The sequence below is a fragment of the Anopheles arabiensis genome, chromosome 2 (assembly GCF_016920715.1).
Source record: "Anopheles arabiensis isolate DONGOLA chromosome 2, AaraD3, whole genome shotgun sequence".
Taxonomy (NCBI): domain Eukaryota; kingdom Metazoa; phylum Arthropoda; class Insecta; order Diptera; family Culicidae; genus Anopheles; species Anopheles arabiensis.
This window is the reverse complement of record NC_053517.1, coordinates 8,631,475-8,653,621: the sequence shown is the minus strand read 5'-3', so window position 1 is coordinate 8,653,621 and position 22,147 is coordinate 8,631,475. Positions and strand designations below refer to the sequence as shown.

General features: G+C 47.4%; 3 protein-coding genes across 10 annotated transcripts in view; 1 reads left to right on the top strand and 2 right to left on the bottom strand.

Annotated features, from left to right (window-relative positions):
• Window positions 1–342: 342 nt before the first annotated feature.
• LOC120894155 (protein IWS1 homolog) lies at window positions 343–1,613 on the bottom strand. Its single transcript, XM_040296573.1, has one exon. It carries the CDS (start codon window positions 1,458–1,460, stop codon window positions 447–449), a length of 1,014 nt encoding a protein of 337 aa, XP_040152507.1. The 5' UTR covers window positions 1,461–1,613; the 3' UTR covers window positions 343–446.
• Window positions 1,614–1,722: 109 nt separating this feature from the next.
• Window positions 1,723–2,753, top strand: LOC120906201 (proteasome subunit beta type-3). 4 transcript variants are annotated; one of them, XM_040317708.1, is made up of 2 exons: window positions 1,723–1,831; window positions 1,905–2,753. In XM_040317708.1, the coding sequence occupies exon 2, from the start codon at window positions 1,946–1,948 to the stop codon at window positions 2,561–2,563; it is 618 nt and encodes a 205-aa protein (XP_040173642.1). In that variant the 5' UTR covers window positions 1,723–1,831; window positions 1,905–1,945; the 3' UTR covers window positions 2,564–2,753. The 4 variants fall into 4 exon arrangements, with proteins under 4 accessions (XP_040173642.1, XP_040173658.1, XP_040173651.1 ...); XM_040317724.1 differs by having other exon boundaries at window positions 1,733–1,831; window positions 1,925–2,753; XM_040317717.1 differs by having other exon boundaries at window positions 1,752–1,855; window positions 1,926–2,753.
• Window positions 2,754–2,901: 148 nt separating this feature from the next.
• The window catches only part of LOC120906142 (protein tincar), a 91,132-nt gene continuing 71,886 nt past the window's right edge, over window positions 2,902–22,147 (bottom strand). For all 5 annotated transcript variants that reach the window (XM_040317626.1, XM_040317634.1, XM_040317618.1 and 2 more), the window contains 4 exons: window positions 8,317–10,215; window positions 7,851–8,241; window positions 7,124–7,556; window positions 2,902–7,039 (listed from right to left, as the gene is read on the bottom strand). In XM_040317626.1, the coding sequence (XP_040173560.1) occupies window positions 6,218–7,039; window positions 7,124–7,556; window positions 7,851–8,241; window positions 8,317–10,215 (3,545 nt within the window). In that variant the 3' untranslated portion in view covers window positions 2,902–6,217. The remainder of the gene's footprint in view (window positions 7,040–7,123; window positions 7,557–7,850; window positions 8,242–8,316; window positions 10,216–22,147) is intronic.

Sequence of the window (22,147 nt, the reverse complement as noted above, 5' to 3'; positions counted from 1 at the left end):
AAAGTGGGAATCGCGGGGCGCACCCTGTCCCTGGTGCGGACACGTTTCACCCCCTGAGAGAGCAGATGCGTGCTGAACAACCTCCTAACGCCATCGTGCGGTACTTTGAGTGAGTGAGAGCGAGAAAAAGGTGTGGAACGATGGAAAGCCTCCGGACGCAGCGAGCTCTGGGCTAGGGGTGTCAAACTCTTGCTTTCTGGTGTTGTAATTTTAATGCTTTTAAATAATGAATTTGTTTAGTTTTGCTTACAGAGAAATTGAGTTTTACTTACTCGTTTTTGAATTATGATATTCTACGAAATGAGCGAATTTGTCTTGAAAACAATTGCATGCTATAATGGATAAGATATTATTATTATTTATTTTACCTAAAAAAATCCATTTTTGCTTTAGATCCATATGAAACTTGAACTACACCGAGCGTTCTGTGGAGGAATCTAGCCTCTCTAGCCACCCAAATTTCGGCTCCCGTTGGATAGATTTACCAAAGGACGCATTGTGCTCTTTCTTTTCTGGTCGTTAAACATTTTGAGATGCTTTTCATAGCGATTCAGCTGTTTTTTTGACGCTGTACAGATATCAACATCAATTTTCGATTTTGGTCGCACAACGTACGCTTTGTCGGACGGCATCGGAACACGTGCCCGCCCTACCCAGTCTCTATCGCCCGGGTGCCCAGTGTCTCTTTCTCCCTTGTCTAACCATAGGGCCTCGTCTAGTTGATCAAATCCTGCGGATGGCAGACTGTCCATCGTTTTGCGCTTGTTAGTAGGCATTTGTTTCATTTCAAGCTGCTGGCGTTCTTCACGAGACATCGCTTTCAATTCGGTATTAACATTATAGATCGTTCGAAACCAACCGTGGATCAATTCTCCGGCTCGCTTGCGGTTTGCATTCGTTTCGTCTGGATGCTTGTACAGATACATGACCGCCTTGCCGATGCCAGACTGCTTAAGGTACGATTTTTCTATGGTAGGGAATTCCCCCAACATCTTGAGAATGCCTTCACGAATCTGCAAACATGGCAGCGCTTTGCTGGGTAGTGGTGAGATCCAATCAGCCAGCACGTTCAACACATTATGCTCCAGCAAGGGCAGCTGCAGATCTTTCTTGATCAACTGCGATAGGAATTGTTTGAGAAGGGCGATCTTTTTTGTGGCCGGTTTATTGGCGCGGTTGAGCTGTCGGTCCTGGTCGGCAGCCTGTTGCATCGTTTCCAGGAGCACCAGTATCTGATCATCATTTCTTTTTACTACATCGATATCGCTACCGGTGCGACGGTAAATGTGTTTCTTTCTCTTGAGAATCATCATCAGGTCAAAGTCCGTCATAAGCTGCTTATTTGGCGAACAATCTTGGATGGTATCTTCTGGAGAGGAATGTAGACAGAATTGTCTGCCGGCTGCATGTCGCTTCTTGGAAGTAATTTCTTTCCGCTTGCAGTTGAACCCAGATTCCATGTTTCCACCCCGATTTTTTTTCTTGCAATGTAATTACACCCGCGGAATGCAGCTTGGGACAAAACAGCACTATTTCTACAGCTTTCTTCGCGAAGAGAAGATATTACACTACATGCCACAGCTAAAAATGTATCGAGGGTATTTCCAGGAATACGCAATTATTTTCCAATGGCTGCTTGTTTACAGCGGTGTTCGGCGCTTTCGCTGTCCGCAATTTCCCAAACACGTCCAAAGTGATGTTCACCGGACCGACCACTGTGCGATTTTGACAGGCGGCATCAATGTGTTTAAGGTCGCGCGTTGACGATTTCTCAAAAGTGCAAGTTGTTAAGCAAGAAGAAGAAGTTGTTGTTATCCCTCCACAGCAAGTCTTTGAGTGTTGAATTGTGCTGACTGTAATTCCCAATCATTTGCAGCGATTGTTAGCGTGCAATCGTTAAAAAAGCCATCTCAATTCAATTTCAGCATAGAATCCACAAGTAAAGATGTCCATCCTCGCGTACAACGGTGGCTGCGTGGTGGCCATGAAGGGCAAAAACTGTGTGGCCATAGCCACCGATCACCGGTTCGGCGTGCAGGCCCAAACCATCGCGACAGACTTTGAGAAGGTGTTCGAAATCAATCCCCACATGTATCTCGGCCTGGTCGGGCTGCAGACAGACATCCTGACGGTGTACCAGCGGTTGCTGTTCCGCAAGAACCTGTACGAAGTGCGGGAGAACCGGCAGATGACGCCGGAACGATTCGCCGCGATGCTGTCAAACTTCCTGTACGAGAAGCGCTTTGGGCCGTACTTCATCGAGCCCGTCATTGCGGGGCTGGACCCGAAAACGTACGAACCGTTCATCTGCAACATGGACCTGATCGGATGCCCGAACTTGCCGAACGATTTCGTGGTCGCCGGCACCTGTGCGGAGCAGCTGTACGGTATGTGCGAAACGCTCTGGAAGCCGGACCTGGAGTCGGACAGCCTGTTCGAGGTGATCTCGCAAGCGCTGGTGAACGCGTTCGATCGCGACGCCATATCCGGCTGGGGCGCGACGGTGTACATAATCGAGAAGGAGAAGATCACGGTGAAGAAGCTGAAGACGCGCATGGATTAATTTGGCCGCTGGCAAGCAGATTGCTTTGGTGGGCAGGGGAGGAGGAGTTCTTACACATTACATGGGGAGCTTTGTTTACTTGGTAATACTTTCCGTTTTCATTTAAGCTCGATCAATACGTTTGTAATACGATCAATAAAACACGTCAACGAGGGGGACGATCCTCTGTTTGCGAAGACGGTACGCGAAAGTCATCTTGTCGCATCGGATTGTGTAAAGGAAGAAACAAAAATCTACGTACAAACATTCTGGCTGGTAAGTTTCGGATCCATCCGGGGGCAACGGGCAGAGGACAGAGTTGTGGAAAGAAAAAGGGTATAGCTTCACGCTAGTCGGCATAGATTTACATAAAGCGGTGGTTTATTTCAAGTGATTTGGTTTGTTTTCTCCGGTCGGTTAGCGTTTTCTTACCCATTTTCATATATCTTTTTTTACATCGAAATACTGCGCACTCCAGGATTTGATGTAAGTTAGTTAGTATACCGTTGCAATGTGTTCTGCAATCTGCATCAAACCCATTTCCTACAGCTCATCGGTAGCAGTAGTAGTAGTAGTATTAGTTAGTAATAGTAGTGGAAGCAATAATGTATTTTACTTCTGAAACTCGTTGCCATATTAACTTGCACAGGAATTGAACCATTTCCATCATATCGCACTCCCTTCGGTACGGTTAATAGATATACCATTGATACGATTTTGCTTCGTTTTCTTCTACGGATTAAAATTATTAAACGCAACATTTGACTCAATTGAATAAGAAGCCACTCCAAACATACTAATGCGTTAAAAAAGGGAAAGAGAATGCTACAAATTATCAAACAGTAGTACTAAAAGACACCAAAGAAAGCTCGATGAGTTCCGGCCAGCCCAAGCTGGCAACCAATTTTCCAAACGCTGCTGACACCGCTCTAATCAGTCTTGTTGTATGTGTGTTTTGTTAACGACAAAAAAGCATCCAAACGTGAATTCGGCACCAATTGCACGGGAACGTTGTTATAAATTTTGAAACACAAAAACACCAATGAAAACAGCCAATTGTGAGATGTTGTCGTTTTTTTAATTCCATTTTTTAATGTCCTTCCACTTCCGGCGGTGCCACTCGGCCAACACGCGGTTACAATGGTTATTTTTTTGCCTCGAACTGCACATTCTGCTCACCTGAATGCGCCACAGTTGATTTTTAGATAAGCTTAGCTAATGGGAAAGTAAATTCGTCCTCTTCTCTCTGCCTGCTAGGCTAATGCTACTACTACTTACAACACAAAGAAATTATGCCAGTATTGACTAAAAGAACTGGGTACGTAGAAAGTAAACTTACAATGCAAAAAAAACATCATTCCATCATTTCAATCCTATCCCCAATCACGCAACGTTCGCTAATGACGCCACGTGGTCCACGTGGATGCCTTTCCGTTATACCTTCGTGACAGCATGGTTCTCTATCTTACACGCGCACTGTTCCCGGCGCCCTGCCTTGTGATGCTTACAGATGATATATGTATATTTAATTGTATATATATTTGGGTCTATATATATATGTATAAATAAGCTGTTCTCTTTTACATACAGGACCTTTCTGCATAATGTGATCCGCGTTCGCCATGAATTCGCCAATCCCCTGGGGGAAGTTAGCTCGCTGATAATTACTTATTATCTCTAAAACCGTTTCAAAAAGCGCTACCCAACATTCTCACTTGCCTGCATAATTTTCTTCTTCCGTTTTTCTTTTTAGCATAATTAAAATGCAAAAAAGCTGCAGCTTATTAGACGGTTTTGCTTTTGCCGAGGTGGTTGCGCAAAGATAATTAATCATAGCGCAAGTAATCATACCGCTGTAGTAGAGTGTTTGTGGCGTGTCCTGATGATGCGCAATGGTACCATTCTAATCGGCCATTTGGAACTGCTGACCTACTGCTGAGGCTGTACAAATGGCACACCACAACCGCTTGCGTAAAGAGCTTTCTTGTCGCCATATGCGCACACGCGAGAGTGTGTGTGTGTGTGTGTGTGTGTGTGTGTAAAGGACCGTTAAATTTGATTGGCAAAATTTGCGGTTACAAAAGTTACGGTTCTGCGTATTGGTTTGTGTTGTAAATTTTTACTACGCGACGGTTTTCGTCCGCTTCGTCGCCTTCCGTAAATCGATTGAATTTAGTTTGAGTATATTAGTGAGATTTCGAATTATGTTTCGTTAAAATGCTGCATCGAACTGCATGTAAAACTCATCCCTCTCTCTCTCTCTCCCTGCTCGCGCTACCATTTCCAATCGACTATTTGAGCACACTGGTTGATGTGATGATGATGATGATCGTGATGCCGAGTGATCTTTCCCTACCTTCCACGTGGTGTGCTATGACTGTGGCGTCTATGGCGGGAGGATCCGCTCCGCGTGTTTTGCTCTGCTATTATGTGTATTTAGAGTTTATTGTTTCCTTGGTTTGCTGTGGTTGGCCCTGCCTTTTTCTGCACCACTATACACAACTAGTATATTTAGCTACTATATAAGAGCCACACTACCGCTCGCAGCTGCCAAATCGGCAACCGGCGTAGTATAGAAAGCGAAAAATCGGTCTCATGTTAATATTGTCCTGTGGTTTACAATACTTGTTTGCTGCAAATGGTTCCTGTAGTATTATCATTCTTCTGTTGTGATGTCAGTTTTTTTTTATTTCGGTAGATGAAATGATGATTCTTCTACATGTGTTCTTCTTCTACTAAACTTACGTATGGCGTGTTTTTTTATACACCACTTTATTGGCCCCGTTATCGGAGAGCAATATGGTGGCAATGTGATGGGAGTTTTTTTGCTTCTTTTTGGGAAACTTTACTATTTTTGGGCGGGGAGAGTGTAAAATCGCTCAAAATACCGCTCTTTGGTAGCGCTAAAACGGTAACGTTTCGCGTGATTCTGGGGATTGAAAATATAGATATTATATGTACGTTTCTATGCTTCAATAGTGTTGATATTCTTTGCCTTCTTCTCGTAGCAGCGAGATCATATACGGTGTGATATGATGCGATTCGGATTGTTCCATTCAGTGGTCATCAAGTGGTCAGGATATGCGTTTTTGTTTGCGATACAGTCTACACACATGTTGTAGTAGTAGTAGTGGTATTAGTAGTGGTAGTAGTAGCGGTAGTAATAGTTATAGTTTGGTTCAGCTTGTGTGGAACCGAATGGCAGCGGTGGATGTGGGTGAAGCGATCATGGACACGATGAGCTGATGCGGATGAGACTCCTTACGGGTGGTTAGCAAAACCCCGTTTTTTATACGCGTCGGTTATAGATATAGATAGTTATAATAGCATTAAAGCTGACGGATGCCAACGAACGGCACCACATAGGGGCGAATGTGGCTTTGCGCTGTTGGTCGCGAGATGAGGGTTGATTCTTTTGCTAGCTTGTTACGATCCTACACTACACACAGTCGTATGTTGGGTGCTATATGTACAGGCGTTTCTAGAGGTTGGGAGATCATCCTGCAGAAACCGAACCGAATGCTTAATTAACGCTAAATGCTACGAACCGACACGCTAATACGAATGAGACGAATTTAGATTGAGCTTTATACAGGAGTAACGAAACCGAAAACAAATGGCGAATGAATTGTTGTGCGCTATGTCCCCACGCTCGATGCCGTGAAGACACCCCCTTTAATGCTGCATCTGGAGGCCATTGATCTGCGCCGCGTTTATGTACATCTCCCGGTCCTGGTCCGATATCATCGAGTAGTTGGCCGAGTCCCGGTCCTCCGGTATGGTGGCGGGCGGCAGAAAGCTGCTGTGGTTGGAGTGCGAGTGCACCACCGGCATGCCAGCGTGCTGCGGCATGGCGAGCGGATCGTGCAGCAGCTTCGAGAACGTATGGTGGCCAGCCCCGAGCCCCAGATGGCCGTAGGGCGATTCCGCGTTCTTCATGTACGGCAGCCGCTTGAGGAACTGGTTCGAGGACGTCGCGTACCGCACATCGTTCGGCAGCGTGGTACGCTGCGGCTGCTGCATCTGTTGCCGCGAGCCCGACTGGGCCGGCGTGAAGGAAGTCTGCGAGTGGTAGTGGTGGTGCTGGTGCTGCTGCTGATGGTAGCCGGCGGGCAGGGGCATCGTGCTGCACTGGGGATAGTCGGGCCGGTGCATCTCGGAGGCGGTGCCGCGCGTTAGTGGCAGCGTCGCGCTCGTACCGTCCTTGTTGAAGCTCGACATCTTCATGTTGGTCGAGCGGCCGAACGGTTCCTCCTGGATGGCGGGCGGCGGGGGCGCTTTGATGATGGATTTGTACGGTCCCGAGCGGGGCCGTATGACTACCTCGTCGCGCTCCTCGCCCGAATGCACCCCGCTCGACGTTTCCGACGGTGCGTCGCGGCAGTCGGGCGGCGAGGTGGAGCTTTCGGTGGAGGTGGAATCGGAGCGGGGCGTTAGCGCTTCGGTCGGCATGCCGGAATCGGCCCGACGGAGGCAGCGGGGCGTTGAGCCGGGACCCTAGTGGAAGGGGAGGAAAATTCAAAAATTAGGAAAAAGCGGAAAATGTTAAATTTTGTGTGTGTGTGTGTGGGCTACCCGTACCGAGTTTTCGAGATGATTGTGAACGGTGACGGTGACCGGGGCCAGGGGGCTGGCGAGCTGTTCCGGCGATCGCATAAACGTTTCCCGCGACACGGTACGATTGAGGGGCGGTTCGAGGTCGCGGGTGGACGCGTACGTCACACTGTCGTCCCGCACGCACGCCAGCAGCTTGCCCTCCTCGGACGTGTCGTCCGCATGGTCGTTCGCGCTGCCGACGAGCGTGTTGCTGTTGCTCGCCTCGTCCAGCAGATCGCAGTCGTCCAGCTGGGGCGGTGGCGGAGGGGGCGGAGGTGGCGAACCGGACGGGGCCGGGTGTTCGTACGGCCCGAGGTGCAGCAGATCGCCGGTGGGGCCCCTTAGCGTAGCGTAGTCTCCGTCATCAGCTTCCCCCGCAAGACTGGACATACGTAGCGTGGTTCCACCGGACGGATTGCTGTCATGGGAGGAAAGGGGGCGATAGAAAGGGGGTTAGAGTGCGGCACATTGGAAGAAGCGGACGCAATTGGATTGACAACACACAAACGAAACAAACAAAGACAAGCATTCTACAAACAATCAATCGGTGGTGCAAATAATAAACCGCGGAATGGTGCGCTTTTTTGGGAACTAAACAGCTATTCAAACTAAATGCCAAGTTTCACACACGAAGAACAAACAAAGAAACACACAAAAAACACACAAGGAACGAGTTGAAACTGGTAAGAAACTTGTCTTGTGTATGCTTTACCGCTTGCTGCCATGTTCGTGTGGACCGTGTGCGTGTTCGGAGGACGTACTGGTTACTTCGTTGAATGTTACTTTGAGCTTCGGCGAGTTCGGCGCAATCTTCGGCCAGTAGATCGTTTCCTCTTCGCCGCCCGATCCCGACCCGGGACCGCCAGGGCCACCGATACCGCCCAGCCCGGGGCCGCCTGCCTGCAGTCCCGTGACGATGGGGGTGCCGTTCGGTGAGCGAAGACTACCATTGCCCCGCAGCAACGGTTGAGCGGACGGACCACCGGCCGATCCTCCCAGCCGGGCACCCTCCAGCGGAGGCAGTTTGAAGTGCCAGCGACGCTTCGCCGTCAGCCCCAACCACAGGACGATCCACAGGAAGATGTGCAGCACTGAGCCGAGAGCTAGAGAGGGTTGAGCAGATGAGAATAATGAGTCTACCAATTTAGCAGTGCACACCAGCCAGACGACACACTTACCAGCGGCAAGCACCGCCCCATCGAGACTTCCCCGATAGGTCGCGCACAGGTCGTGCATTAGCGGCGCCTTCACCACGGCCAGTGCCAGCACGAAGCAGAGCGACGAACAGTGGGCAAAGTAGGCCCACACGTCCGCACTCTGCTTGGCCGTGATCATGCGACGATCGCGCACCCTTGCCGCCAGCTTCCCGTGCCCGTACAGATACAGCACCAGCGAGGAGGCGATCGTCAGTATGAGCGCCAGTATCGCCAGCGCGATCGTAACCGTCCCGTTCAGTATGAGCGCGGGCGCTTGCAGCGGCAGCGCCTGGCCGAGCGTTTGCAGCTTGTACAGCACGCTCGCCCCGGCAAAGCTCAGCAGTATGTCCGCCCCGTTCGCGATCATCTGCAGGCTGAACAGGCAGGCGAACGATTTGGACGTGTGCCAAAAGACGGACGGATAGCGGACGGCCCAAACGGCGAGCGCAATGGCCAGATTGACGAACTCCATGCTCGGCACGGTGCCCCAGGCCGCCTTTGCGCTGAACTGCCGATCGATCGGCGAACCGAACAGCTTGGCCAGCAGGGCGGGAAAGCCGGACAGCTGCATTGGATGGAGGGTAAGATTGCCCGGGGCGGCTCCAATGAGAAACGCCGGCTTAATCTCCATACCGTGCTCGTCCTTGATGATGAACTCGTCCTCGTCGACGCTCGGGATGCTTTCGATGCTTTCGAGGCTTTCGCTGCTAAAGCTGTCCGGCTCGGAGCGCTTGCTTTTGCGGCTGACGGTGCCGGACTTGGCCGGCACACCTGGGGAGGCGCCTGCCACCTTGGGTTTGATCTCGATAATCTTGGAGTTGGTCGTGACCGGTGTGGAGGGAATGATGTTTTCCGGCAGGTTGACCGGTTTCAGGATGTGAATGTCACTGTCCTTTGCCGTGGTGGTGGTGCTAGTCTTTTTGGTTGTCACACTCGCTCCAACGGTTGTAGCTGGCTCGACGGTAGTAGTAGTGGTAGAAGTAGTAGTAACAGGACGCTTTGGATGACTAGAATCGGATCTTGGAGCGGTCGCTTTCGTCGTAACCGGTGCGGGCACTGTACTCAAGTTGGAAGGCGAACCTCTGGCCTTACCCGTTCCTGGCTTCTTGCCGGCTACGACTCCAGACGCTTCGATCAGCGTCGGTGTACCCTCGGGTTGATTGAGCAAACTCCAATCCAGCTCCTGCTGCTCTTCCAACTCCAACCGCGTGTCGATCTCTTCCCCGTACCGATTCCTCGGCTCCTGATGGTGATGGTGGTGCTGTCCGTGATGGTGACTGTTAGCATGGTGTGCTTTCGACCCCTTCCCACCACCATGTCCCGCCTTTCCGTGGGTCGCAGTCGAATGAGCAGCCTTTCGATGATGCCCATTGCGGGTGGGCTCCTTCCGGCGGCTTTCCCGGCTGCTGGCACGTTCGTAGCTTCCCGTACTTACCGTCGTCCCCGCCGCTCTCTGTCTCGGTGCGATCGTGCTCGTCGTCGTGATAAGATTGCGCACCGGTGGCAGCGCATGCAGCGTGGTGGTGGCCGGGCTCGCTGCGCCCGCGTTAACATTTTCCACCGTGGCAATAGCGATCGAGGAGCCGCCACTGCCACCCCCGTACAGTGTGCCACCACCGCCCATCTCGAGTGCCTCGTGCGTGCGAAACTCCTCGTCGCTAGTATCGAGCGAACCGATGCCATCGTCGTAGTCGGAAAACTTTTCCACCAGATCGCTCTGCTCGAAGTATCCGTTGCGGTACAGCTTGCGCTCCAGCTCGCTCATCGGCGGCCGGCCGGTGGTCGCGTTCGGGTAGGTCGGGGAGGAGGTCATGAAGGAGAGCACCACCAGCCGGTCGCTGTGCGTGACCATAAAGTCGAGATCGGTGCGCCAAACGTGCTCTGGAGTAGAATGGAGGGAAGAAAAAAGGGAAACGACACGATGAGATGGAGCTTGACTGAGGAAGGATAGTGCAATTAGTAGCATTCAGCATCACTTCCCCACCCTGAGGAGGGGGTAGGGAAGGGAAAGCAGCCAATAAATTAGTTTCATTTCCGCCGGGAATTTCATCAGGATGCATCCGGAAACGGTATGAAAACTCCCAATTTCCCTAAACTGTTTAAGATCAGAAGAGTTGCAAGTAAGACTGACTTGGACCGCTCTGGGATTCTAGCTCCCAGCCGTCATCATCATCAACATCGTCGTCGCCATCCGTCCACAAACACACACACATATACACCGATGACACACTTCCAGAGGGAAAATAGGTTTAAAAATTCTCTTTCAAGTCCCTAAGCTTCAATGGGCAGCAGCAACCTCCTATGCAACACGAGTGAAGCCGGGAATCAAACCGTTCTTCGGAGCGCTTGAAGCGATGCATAATTCACTAACGGGGCGACAAACTATCATGTCCCCGCGCTCTTGGCCTCGTGGACTTTGTTTGTCGTCGAGATGGCTACCAGGCTTATGGCGTTATGGCAATTAAATTGCAACGGAAATCGAGGTCGAGACAGTGTGTTGCCCACACGCCTGCACCGCTTCGAATTCCTCGCAACATGGCGGGGCTGGTGAGGGTTGTGAGATTTAAACGAGTTGAGGTGAGAGAGGGTTTGCGATGTGTTTACGCAAAGGATCACTATCGCTCCGTGCGCTGCTCTCGGGCTGCTGGTGGGATTGAGGTGGCGTACTTTATTTGCAGCCTCGTGCACGCTTCATTGAACTTTGATGATCGAACGTGTAAGCTGTAGAGGCTTATGAAGTGGTCGGTCAATATTTGATTAGATGTTGGGATGAATTGCAAAAAACGAAATCCTCAGACCCAAGTTACTCGTGCTTTGAGAGACACATTTCTAAGGCAGAAGGTAATGCGGGTAACAAGTACTTTATTTATCCGACAACGAAGAGATTATAACAGCAAGGAAGGAGCTACTGTTTACTGTCTGTTAAAAGCGCCACAATTCAAATTGAGACGTCTTTAAAGGTCTTCAAAAACACCCCAGAAAGTGTCTTAATATTGTGTGTATTCTTTAGTATAAAATTTAAATTGTTAACAGTGTTATTCCGAAGCATTGTTAAACATGGATTGAACTGTTGCAAACACACCAAACATTCCACGCTCCGCTCCGTTTACGTTTTACCCGCACTTGAAAAATAAACACACGGCCAAAAGCGAACGGCCGAAAGCTTCTAATCGTTCAATTTAACGCTAAGCTGTCCGGTGCGCGTGAACGCGGAAAGTAATAACAAATTGCTTGGGGCCCTGGCCACATTCCACTGGTAGGGGGGTATTATTTCTCCCTGTTTCATTATACTTCCATTTTGTAACACACACACACACACATTATAGTACAATGGAATCTCACCATTGAGACTGTTCTTCCTGTTCTGACAGTCGCCTGTAAGTTCCTACGGTAGTATCCTTCCCCGGGGCTACTGCTTATTGGAGGTAAGAAAGCGCCATGTTGGCAAGTGGAATGTAAAATAAAGGGAAAATTTTATATTCACTAGCAAGAGAAGAAAACGAAGTGAACGAAGAAGAAGAACAAAACGAACAAAGCTTGTGGCGTTAAAATATCGTGTCGTGGGATACGAGAAGAAGAGACAAAAACCAGAAAAAAAAAACAACAACAACAGGAAACGTGATTAATTAAACGTCATCATGGTAACGGACGGTGAGGCGTTTCTGTAGACACAAAGTGGGCTTTGAGGGCTTCTGCTGAAGCGCATTTTTTTCCCTTATCGATGAGATCCCCGGCCCATAGTGGCGTGTTTGTTGGGAGTGTTTTTATTTTTTGCTTCCGCTTTTTTTTAAACACATAATTTACTCGACCGTCGCGTGATTCGGTTTGTTCGTGGGTGTGAATGGGATTTTTCCCCGGTTCCCGCTAACCGTTACATCGTTGTTTGGGACAAACTTGCGGGCTTGCGGAGCCCTTTTTCATTTAGAAAAGCCCGTGGTGGCAGTTAATGCTGCAGATGCGCTTCACGATTTGCGTAATTGCGTATCAAGCGCGCTTTTGGTTTGCGTATCGTGTGGCACGCTTTTCGTGTTGTTACTTCAAAAGCTGGCCATAAAAGGGACGATAAAAAGGGCTAGTTTAATGTTTTAAAAGAGCAAATTCTATTGCTTACGATGTATTGCATTAGATTGAAAGGAAATGGCGAAAGGAGCGGTTTAAAAACTGTTAAACAGATAATAAATATTATACAACATTTAATTTACTATACGTATTCCTGCTCCACACTAAAAATGCAGTTAAATGTATGATATTCAACACTTAGAAAATTCCTACGAAGTCATTTTTTTTGTATTATAAACAATAAAGCAAAGTAATTTCCATCCTTCTGGATGATGAAAACGGATCTCGACCGTAGATTGAAAGCAAACAAATGGATAGAACGGTGCCACAATGCTGCACCGTTCTCACCCACGCTCACGGACAGACACACTACACTAGCCGGGTCCGGTGAAGCGAAATGATGTGAATGGAAGTCATTAGTTCTAATTACATTTTTCCGTTGCACAATTTTGCAGCTGTGCCTGGTGCATTGGCTTGCCAACCCGTCGAAAGGGGGCGGCTCCATTACTGATGGAGCGCAAAGATGGAGCCTGTCTGGCCCTGGCTAGAAAACTTCCAGCCCAGTTCAAAGGTGCTTGAAACGGTCAACCGTTACTGATCTTGTCTGATTGGACTCGGTAAAAGAACGCAGAAAAGTGCATGTTTCCCCCGCTCCATTTCTATCTCATTGCGTTCGAACTCACTCCAGTCAATAATGGGCGCAAAAGGCGAATGAGTGGGGTAGCAAAGAGTCATTTTTTATGGCTCTGTTTCCTATTACGGGACGGGTTTTTTTTGTGTGCTGTTGCGCTCCAACAGATAGAAGCTAAAAATAATCAGCTTAATTACGTTGAAGCGAACGTTTCCTCGGTGGCAGCTGTGGTGGTCAGCCGATTGGTGTACTTTCGCATACTTTCGCTGCACTTGAAGTGTCCGTCTGTTAGGCTTAATTAATGAAACCCTTGATAAAGGGGGAAGTTTTTCACAGCTTGGTGGTAGCTTGAGGATTACAAAAAAGCAAGATGAGAGACAAGTGAGCAAATACAAAAAAAAGCGCAGGTTAACTATCTTGCCCTTTCTGTGTTTGCAGAAGAGCAATAGAATAATAAGATAGGGAAAAAAACTTGCATCAACAACGAAGAAAGTTTGTTTCAAATTACGCCAACGCATTACATTTGCTTTCCAACGTACTTTTCCGCACGTTTCACGAAGCATTACGATAGCAAACCGTTCTGCAGCACAAACATTACAATCGTTCTTCAATGGTTCTTGTGCAACCGTAATCAGATTCGCTTTGTAGTCACCAAAGCTCGTTTCCTTTCCAATCCGATCGGGATCCCAAGAAAACAGCAAAGTGCAGTAAAAACGCAAGTCCGCTTGTGCTACATCCGCACGCACACCCCGGACCGTGTAAGTAGCCCACCGACGGCAAGTGTAAAACTCAATTTCGCACGTTCTCTTTGCGTTTGTGTCTGTGCGTGTGTGCACTGTGTGGGCTCCTTTTAGTTCCATTTTCCCATAATTTATAACCTCAAAAGCTGCCCGTCGAAACGGAAACAACCCATCTCTGCCAACAACGTTTGAAACGATTCCATTCGACGCTCAGTATGCGCGTGCCGGCAAACAGTGCAAAAGATGCTTGTGTTCCGTTTCCGTTATGGATGCAAGAAGTGCACTTTGTCATGTGGCAGTGGCAGTGGCGCTTGTGGAAAGTGTGGAAAGAAATAGCACCGCCGCACCTCTGTTCCGGCAGGGGGAAGAAGAAGGAAGCAGCCGATCCGAGCATGAACTGGTGCTTGTTTTGCGATGATCAGGATCGATATTTTAGGTGTTCGGGAGGAAAACAGGGCTAAACGTGAAGCTCACAGCAAGCAACTTCCTGGGAGCTAAAGGAGTAAAAAAGCAAAAAGCGAACATTGTTGCACGAGCAGGGTATAAATATTGTTACATCATTTATGATGCTTCCCGTGCATGGGGCTGCTGCAAAAAAACACGTGCAAGAAACGGGTCGCCGGGTGAGTGAAACAGTCGTGTTTCAAAGTTGATACGAGTGTAGCAAATCTTGTGGCGATTTTGCTGTTGTTGCAACAGGCAAAAAGCGTGATATCTTGATTCGATATTCGCTCCTTTTAGTCGGTTGTACAGTGGTGTTGTTCACATTGTTGCCTCACCCTTGTAAGCTTTGCCGGTGTCGATGGAATTGAATCTTTTACGATGCTTTTAACGGTGCTCCGAGTTGTTAAAGGGCAGCATTTGATGCTTGCGTTACGACACCATCGGAAAGTGGGTCAGTGTACAACAACAAAAAAAGGAGAAATATTTACAACGATGCAACAATGACACATATATTTTATTTCATGCAATAAAGTATGTGTTCAAGAAGGAAAAATTGTAAATAAAATTATCGTAATGAATGTCCAATGTGCAATAAGACATTATCCATTACACTAATCCATTAGGGGAAGTTTCTCCATATGGTTACTCTATGAGGGGAACTAGACCATCCAAACTCCATAAGTAATAAGATTAAAGTCCATTCAGTTTTTATTACCTTCAGATTCCTCCTAGTGACTGACCCTTCATCTAGATCAACTCTCTATCCCTCTTCCTTCTCTGCCATCTATTAAACAGATTCAGTGTTTAATGTCTCAATCTTGGGGATCGCTTTATCCGTTCGACCTTTTCGTGTAAGAGCACGTCCACGAGCGAAGTTGGGGGAAAGGTCAGCGCTGAACAAAAACTAGTTCTGAGCTCCGGTGTGTGACGTGGTAGTAAAACTCCCCTAGCATCCTGTATAGCGTCAGTGACGTTAGTGACACTCGGGAATCATGCGAGAAATGGTAGGAAGCAGCAGACAGACCGGCAGGAGCGGCAGGATGCAATTAAAACTGATCTATTTCTGATTAGGAGTTCGGAGAAGAATGGGACCAGTTCTGTCTGACCGGTCAGTGTGGTGCAAGGGTGAAGGGGCCTCGGGTCAGCTGGAGCTGGTTCCCACACCCATATGGGTTGATACGTTTTACGCCATTTATTATCTGCTTTTATCGGTAGTTTTTCGTTCGCTCGAGCGGGCAAAGTAATCGAGTGGGAGTTTGGGTCATGTAATTTGGTTAATGCTGATTTATATGGCTTCAATAGCGGGTGGAAAATTCATCGGGGGGGCTTTGCGAAAAAGAGTTTTACAGCCATGTTGTAGTGATGGAAATGGTAAAGCAGTAAAACACGTGCATTACCGTGCGTCTCCATCGAGAGAACATATTTACCAGGCGTCTCCATTACACGCGGCGAGCAGAAAGGTTGAAATGCACCTTAATAATTATGGTCGTATACTTAGTTAATCCTTTTACACATGCAATTATGTAAGAGTAGTAAATAAAGTTGTTAGTGAACTGCGTTTACTACACAAATGTCCCCTTTTATGCGTAAAACTCGCCGGAAGATCGGATTGTTTATGTTTGGATTTTATTCATCTTAATTAAAAGCATGGATTTAGCAGTGCCACTATCCCCAGTTGTGCATTTTCACAAAGGACCGGGTGACACCTTAAACATGAACCATATGTTACCGTTCAAGTGACTTTGATTTGGGTCCCAGGACAGGGTTGCGGAAAGGATTAACGATAATTCGATGAGTTGCTGGACGGGTTTGTCAGGTAAGAGAAGGTACGCCTAGGTACCGATCACCCTCAACACTCACTGCCACGCTGTGCCGGTTTGGCAATCGAAATAATTGCTTCCCAAAGGTTAATCCTTTTACCCTCGGCCCTTTTCACCGGAAGTTGGCCTTCCCTTTCTTCTAATAGACTAAAGACGCTGCCTTCCATGCGGCAAGCGGTCTGGGGGGCGTTCGGCTGCGAGTGCGGTCCGGGTGTAAACTTTCCCAGCATCCATTCAACTCATCCGTGCAACTCATCGCCCCGCTCATCGGGCTTCCTTCCCACCGTAGGCCAACAGAGGTGGGGCATTTAAATCGCACCAATGGATGACGTAACTGAGCGGTTCCGTCTTTTTGATACTGTGTGTGTGCTTCCGTTTTTATTACGAAGCAGGCAAGCAAGTTAACGGTATACGCGCTCGGGTGAAGGCATGCAGATGAGCACAAACAATAACATGACTCGCTGCAGAACAACATTGTTCCATTCTCGTAGCATTTTCTCGCGGCAAGCAGATGAATTTCGGGATGCAGTCATAAAGAAGAGGGAGAGAGAGGCCGCGGATGAGAGGGTTGGTTGAAACGGTTTGCCAACCCTTAGGCTAGTTGTTTGCTGAAACAACATGCAGACATTACAAGACATGAAGTTCCTTTTTTTGTGTTGTTCCTGCTGCTGCTCCAACATAAACATTGTGCAGCTTCTTGGTAGTACACAGCGCCGAAGATGGTTGGAATAAATTTCAGACCAAAGGCGTTTATCGTTTCCGAAGAAGTTTACGCTTATTGAAGCATTGGTAAAACTATACTTTTATGCATTTAAACCTGTCCCTTCGCTCCGGCGGCAGCGAGATTCGTCCGGACTGTTTTGAAACGCGAGCAAAAGGAATCGGAGCATCAATTCTTCTTCAACATTGACACGATTGCGTGGTTTTGCTTCCACTTTCCATTGAAAGGCATAAATCGTGCAGAAGTCAGAAACGGCAGAGCACTCTCGGTATGCCGACAGAGCTCTTTAGCTCAAATTGAGTTTACTTTTACCATTGTCATTTTAAACAGATTTTAATGATGTGCCTTGTTCTGACCGTCGTTACGGCTGTGGCTAGCAAAGGTACACAATTGCGTTTCACTGGGAGGGTAGTCTCGGCTGTGTGTGTGGCTGTGTGTTGAAGGATTAAAGTAGTGTATGATTCGTACTAAAAGAGACCCGGTTTGGTTTGATGTGGAGTAGATAGAGAGCAGAACAGTCTTTAACAATTTCGTACCGTTTCCCGTTTTTAACTGGCGTTTGGATTTAGGTTGACGTTGGATGAGTTAGTATGAAAATGGTCATGATTTATGCATAAGCATTGCTTCACCGAAACAGAAACCCAACTAAACGCTCTCGAGCTCTATGTGTCTGTGCCGTGGTCTTTCTTTTTTTTATGCCGTATTAAATTTGAATACTGTGATGAGCTTCAACTGGTTGAATGGAACTCCGAAAGGGAAACATTTGCTGATGTAGCACGGTCAATATAAGCTTGTACTTAATTCATGCAGTCCCTTTGGTGCAGCAGAGATAGTTGCTTATTGTAGTTTTAAAACCAAATTAATTATGTAAGCATATTGTACGCATATTGCCAACTTTAATCAACTCTTGTAGGTGTATATTTTCCACTTAATTCTGGGAGTCAAAGTCGCATGAACAAAAATTCCCTCTTCTTATCAATCATGCTGTTTAGCATAATTTTAACCCCCAAAAATACCCTCCAAAACAAAACCCTTCAACAATAAAAAGCAAGTGTCAAGATCTTTGCTTTGATGTGTTTTTGTTAATCCTTTTTTCTGTTGTGCGCAAAACCCGCAGCATGTTTAAGGAAGTGATTACGCAAAATCAGCACTTTTCCCACGGTTTAAAATTTCTTTCTGTAAACCGAAGAAGAGTGTACGGTGTTGGGCAACAATACAAAAAATGTATCCCGTCCTCAAATTATGATCTCTCGGGAAGGGAGTAAAAGTTGACGGTTTGTTAGCGTTCAGCGTCTTCAAACCTATCCTAACATTACCGTTCTTTCCGTACAGTCTTCCGCAAAAAAGGACATCCCTGTGTGTACCATTGTGTGTGTGCCCGACAGAAGTTAAGAAACTTTACCTAAAGTATCAAACATAAAAAAATGTTCTCACAAGGGACAGAAAGTTTTGTTTCGGGGGCCCAAAAAATGGATCGCCCAAAAGTAAAAATTTTACCGCTCATTTCCACTGTAGTGTGTTGGTTGCGCGAAGGAGTCAAAAAACGGAAGCTCATTTTTTCTGCTAGCTTTTGCCGTGCGAACGAAGATAAGTGATGGATGGATGGATGGATGGGTGCAAAAAACAACGAGTAAGTTAAGGACATTGCTACTTCAAGCGGGTGACTTGAAGCATCACATTGAAAGTAGTCCTTCACCTCTTTTCTCGGTTGTAGTGAGGAAAGAAAAAAAAACAACCACAGCGACTCTGCTGGGGGTTTATGCCCTTACTTGAACCTCGAATGATGTAAGGGAAAGGGTTATGGTTTTGAATGTACGCTGGAGTGATGTGAAAAAAAAGAAATGTTGAAGAGAAATTGTAAGTAACAACAATACAGCCCAGTAGCAGAGGTCTGATTCTGAGAAAAGTGCAACAAGCAGCAGTAAAGTAGATGACTTGTTGCCGAAGGAGTGCGATGGAGTGGCGCATACTTAAGCCTTGGTTGCTTTTGCAAGATTGAACGTCACATGTTTTGCAACATTTACTTGTAATTTGTTTCCCTTTTGCAATAGTGTTACCGCTGTTGTCTTGCTCCAAGTAACTCGACATCGGAAGCAAACTGTTTGCAAAGTGCGTGCGCCACGTGTTATGCCGGTGAATGTTTACCTCAAACTTAACAGCCAACAAACAATAACAAAACCATGGTACATGCGGGCGTGATTCAATTATAAGTTTATCTTGATTGATTGAAATGTTTCCCCCGCTGTCGTGTGTCGTGTGTTTTACTCGGTTTTGTTCGCCCACATTATCTGATGTTTTCTGAACTTGACAAAACAATTGGGGTGGCGTGGTTGGTTGGAGGTTAATGGGATGGTGTGTAAAGTTTGAAACAGTTAGTTTAACGATTGATCTGAGCTGGGATGGTTTTGTTTTCCCAGGATGTGTCTCGTGGGAGAGAATTCGGCACATGTTGGAAAAACACCCTGTTTTATACATCGCGTAGTGCAATCTAAAATTTTATGAAATTTAGTACTAAGTACTTCAAAAAGTGATACACTGTTAAAGCATTTTTCAAATGGCACGCCTTGTCGACAATGACTGAAACGATTAAGCGTACACAACAGAAAGCGTTCTGCCTCAAAGAAATACTCACGGAAAGGAAAGGATCTCCGCAATCCAACCCTCACTCATTTCCCCTTTTGATGCTCCCCCTGCTAGTGCTGTAGATTGTGACACACCGGATTGACTTTTTCCGCCCAGTCATCCCGTTATTTAATTACTGTAGTCCGCGAAAAGTTAGTCCAATAGACTGTCAGGCACGTTGGACCAGGGGGGGGGGACGACAAAGATGGCACACGCACTTGCCGTCCCTTTCAAAAGAGCTCTCAGCGCGGCGGAACTGGAAGGTGTGAAGTGGTACGCTCTTTCATGTTGCTCATTCTGGTGGAAAATCCTAACCGGAAAAGCCTATCACGAGCTTTGCACTGCACGGCTCCAGAAGAGAGTGGCCGTATCCGATTCCCGGCTTTTGCTGTGCTCGCGTTTTGGGGAGGTGGACGAGAAGATGACTTCCTTGCGAGAATTGCTTGCTTTTTTTCTTCTTATCATCTCAAACTCCAACTCAAACTCTACTGCATTGCAACGCGTGAAAGGTGTGTAGCGTTGTAGAAATCTGAAGAGTGCTTAACAGGAAACCAAGCGTGTGCAGTGGTAGGCACAGTTTTGATGGTGAAAACCAACTGGGAGAAAGAGACAAAACGCGCAGCATCGTTTTGAAGTTTGAAGCGAATAGAAAGAAGAAAGTCTGGTGGGAAATTTACCGCCCCCTCCCCCTCCCCCCCCCTGCGGGCTGATAAGCACAGGCGGGATGGATGGCTGGGAGTGTCGGTTAAACGTTTCCAAACTCCGCCCGACAGGGAGGATGAGAGAAAAGCCCTGCTTTCTGACACTATAAGCCTCTAGAGCAAAAAGGGATAGAAAATTTTGAAAACAACGATGCCGGCAGCATCGCTAAAGATTGAGGTTGAGGTTATTATTTTATCAACATTAGAGCAGAACGCGGGAATGGGAAAACCGCAAGCTAAATCAGCCCTTTGTACGAGGCGGCGCTGCAGCTTTGGGGAGCGTCGAAATTGGGGATAGAACCGATTAGAGCCTGTGCGAGCGAGTGTGGCAAAGCGATACGAGCAGGGAATTAGTGTGTGGCCGCCAGAATTTATTGTGACGTGCTGTGTGTATTGTTGTAGCGGTGGGAAATGGCAGTTAATGAGATTTGCGATGAGTGGTTCGGGTAATCGGTAGGGGCTTGCGAATGTGAAGGGTGCAATTTTTGAATAGGAAAGAAAGGAAGATGTAGCAGCTTTAGGCAATATGCTAAACATTGAAATTACTTATTTAAAAGACGTGCTTAAATGATTAATTACTCGAGGGCAGGATTCGATGAACGGGGTATGATATTCTCTCTGTGTTTGAAGTAAGGAAGTAAAGCTTATGTCACCCTTTGAACTCCAATTTAATACAAGAATGGGTCTACTTCCAGTAATGGACGGTGCATTTCATCATTAACGTCGATCACAGCGCAACATGCACATTGGCAATAAACACAACTTATTACTTTTTGCTCCATGTTTCAATTGTTACTGACCTAGATTGAGAGGCATTACACGACGGAATTGCAACTGCCAAGGTGCAGCACAATATACATCGCTTTTTATGATGTTTTTAGTTTGTGAAGCGAAGCCCATCTTTGTGTTGGTGTGCCAATTCCGGTGCTTCACTGCTGACTCATCAGAAATTCCAGGTCAATGTGTCCACTTCGATTGCTTGTTTTAATTTGCCCACCCCTTCCGTTCCCTCGCAGCTTACCTTTCCCCAAACGGCCTGGTCGATACGTACACTTCCTCGTCTTTTGGAGCGTAAAATAAAACCGACATGCTTACCGCCCTTGCCGGAGGGATCTGGATCTGGATTGCATCGTGCAATTTTTATGATTTTTTTCACCCAACTCCGTAGTGTTTGTTTCCCCTCGGTACAACGCAGAAAGGAAGAATCGTACTATTACACCACAGCAAACAACAACATCCCTTTGTGCAGTGCGGGGCGGTTGCATACGGGTTGCAGTCGCTTTCGGCGTTATTGCGTCCTTGCAGAGAGCATGGTTTGCCAACAGGACACACGCTTCGGTGTGTTTTTGTGAAGCATGTAGTGTGCCGTTGTTTTGCAAACTGCCACAGGCGTATGCCGAGCTGGGTGAATGTGTTTCTGGTTCAATTTTCGATGTCATCGTTCGAGGGGTGACCATTGAATGACCTTCCAAGTTGATAGAGTAGCAAAACCCATAAGGGAAACAGGGGACCAGGAGACGATGTTGAATGGGATTGATTGAGTGTTCAAATGAAATGGAGAGCAGCTTTTTCTTCTAATAATTGTGGCTGACTCTTGCCACAGAGCTGGCAGTTATGCGAGGGGATGGAAAAGGGGATTCACTGTTGTAGTAAAATAATAACACTACACGGGAATTGTAAATCAAAGGGCAGGTTTATTTGGGGATTGTTTGTTTTGGCCTCCCCCCGCTGGAAGGATGCTATTATAAGTTTTTATTTGGTGATACATGGTAAAGGAAACGGTCGCCCCAGGGGAGCAGTCGGCAATCGGCGCCGGAGATCGGACCGTAAAACAAAGCTCGTCCCCCCTTCGTCAAGGACAAGTTTCTTGCGATGTGAAGTTCGTGTGAGGAAATGGTTATATTGCCCCCTTGGATTTGATGTGGACAGGAGGGATAAGATGACACTTTACTCCCCCCCATACCAGTGCGCCCTGAAGGATGACTCATTTCCGTAGGCGATAAGCGAACCTCTTGGCTCTTGATAAGGCCACCGTGCGTTGAACCACGGGAAACGAAGTTGTTTATTTCTATTCA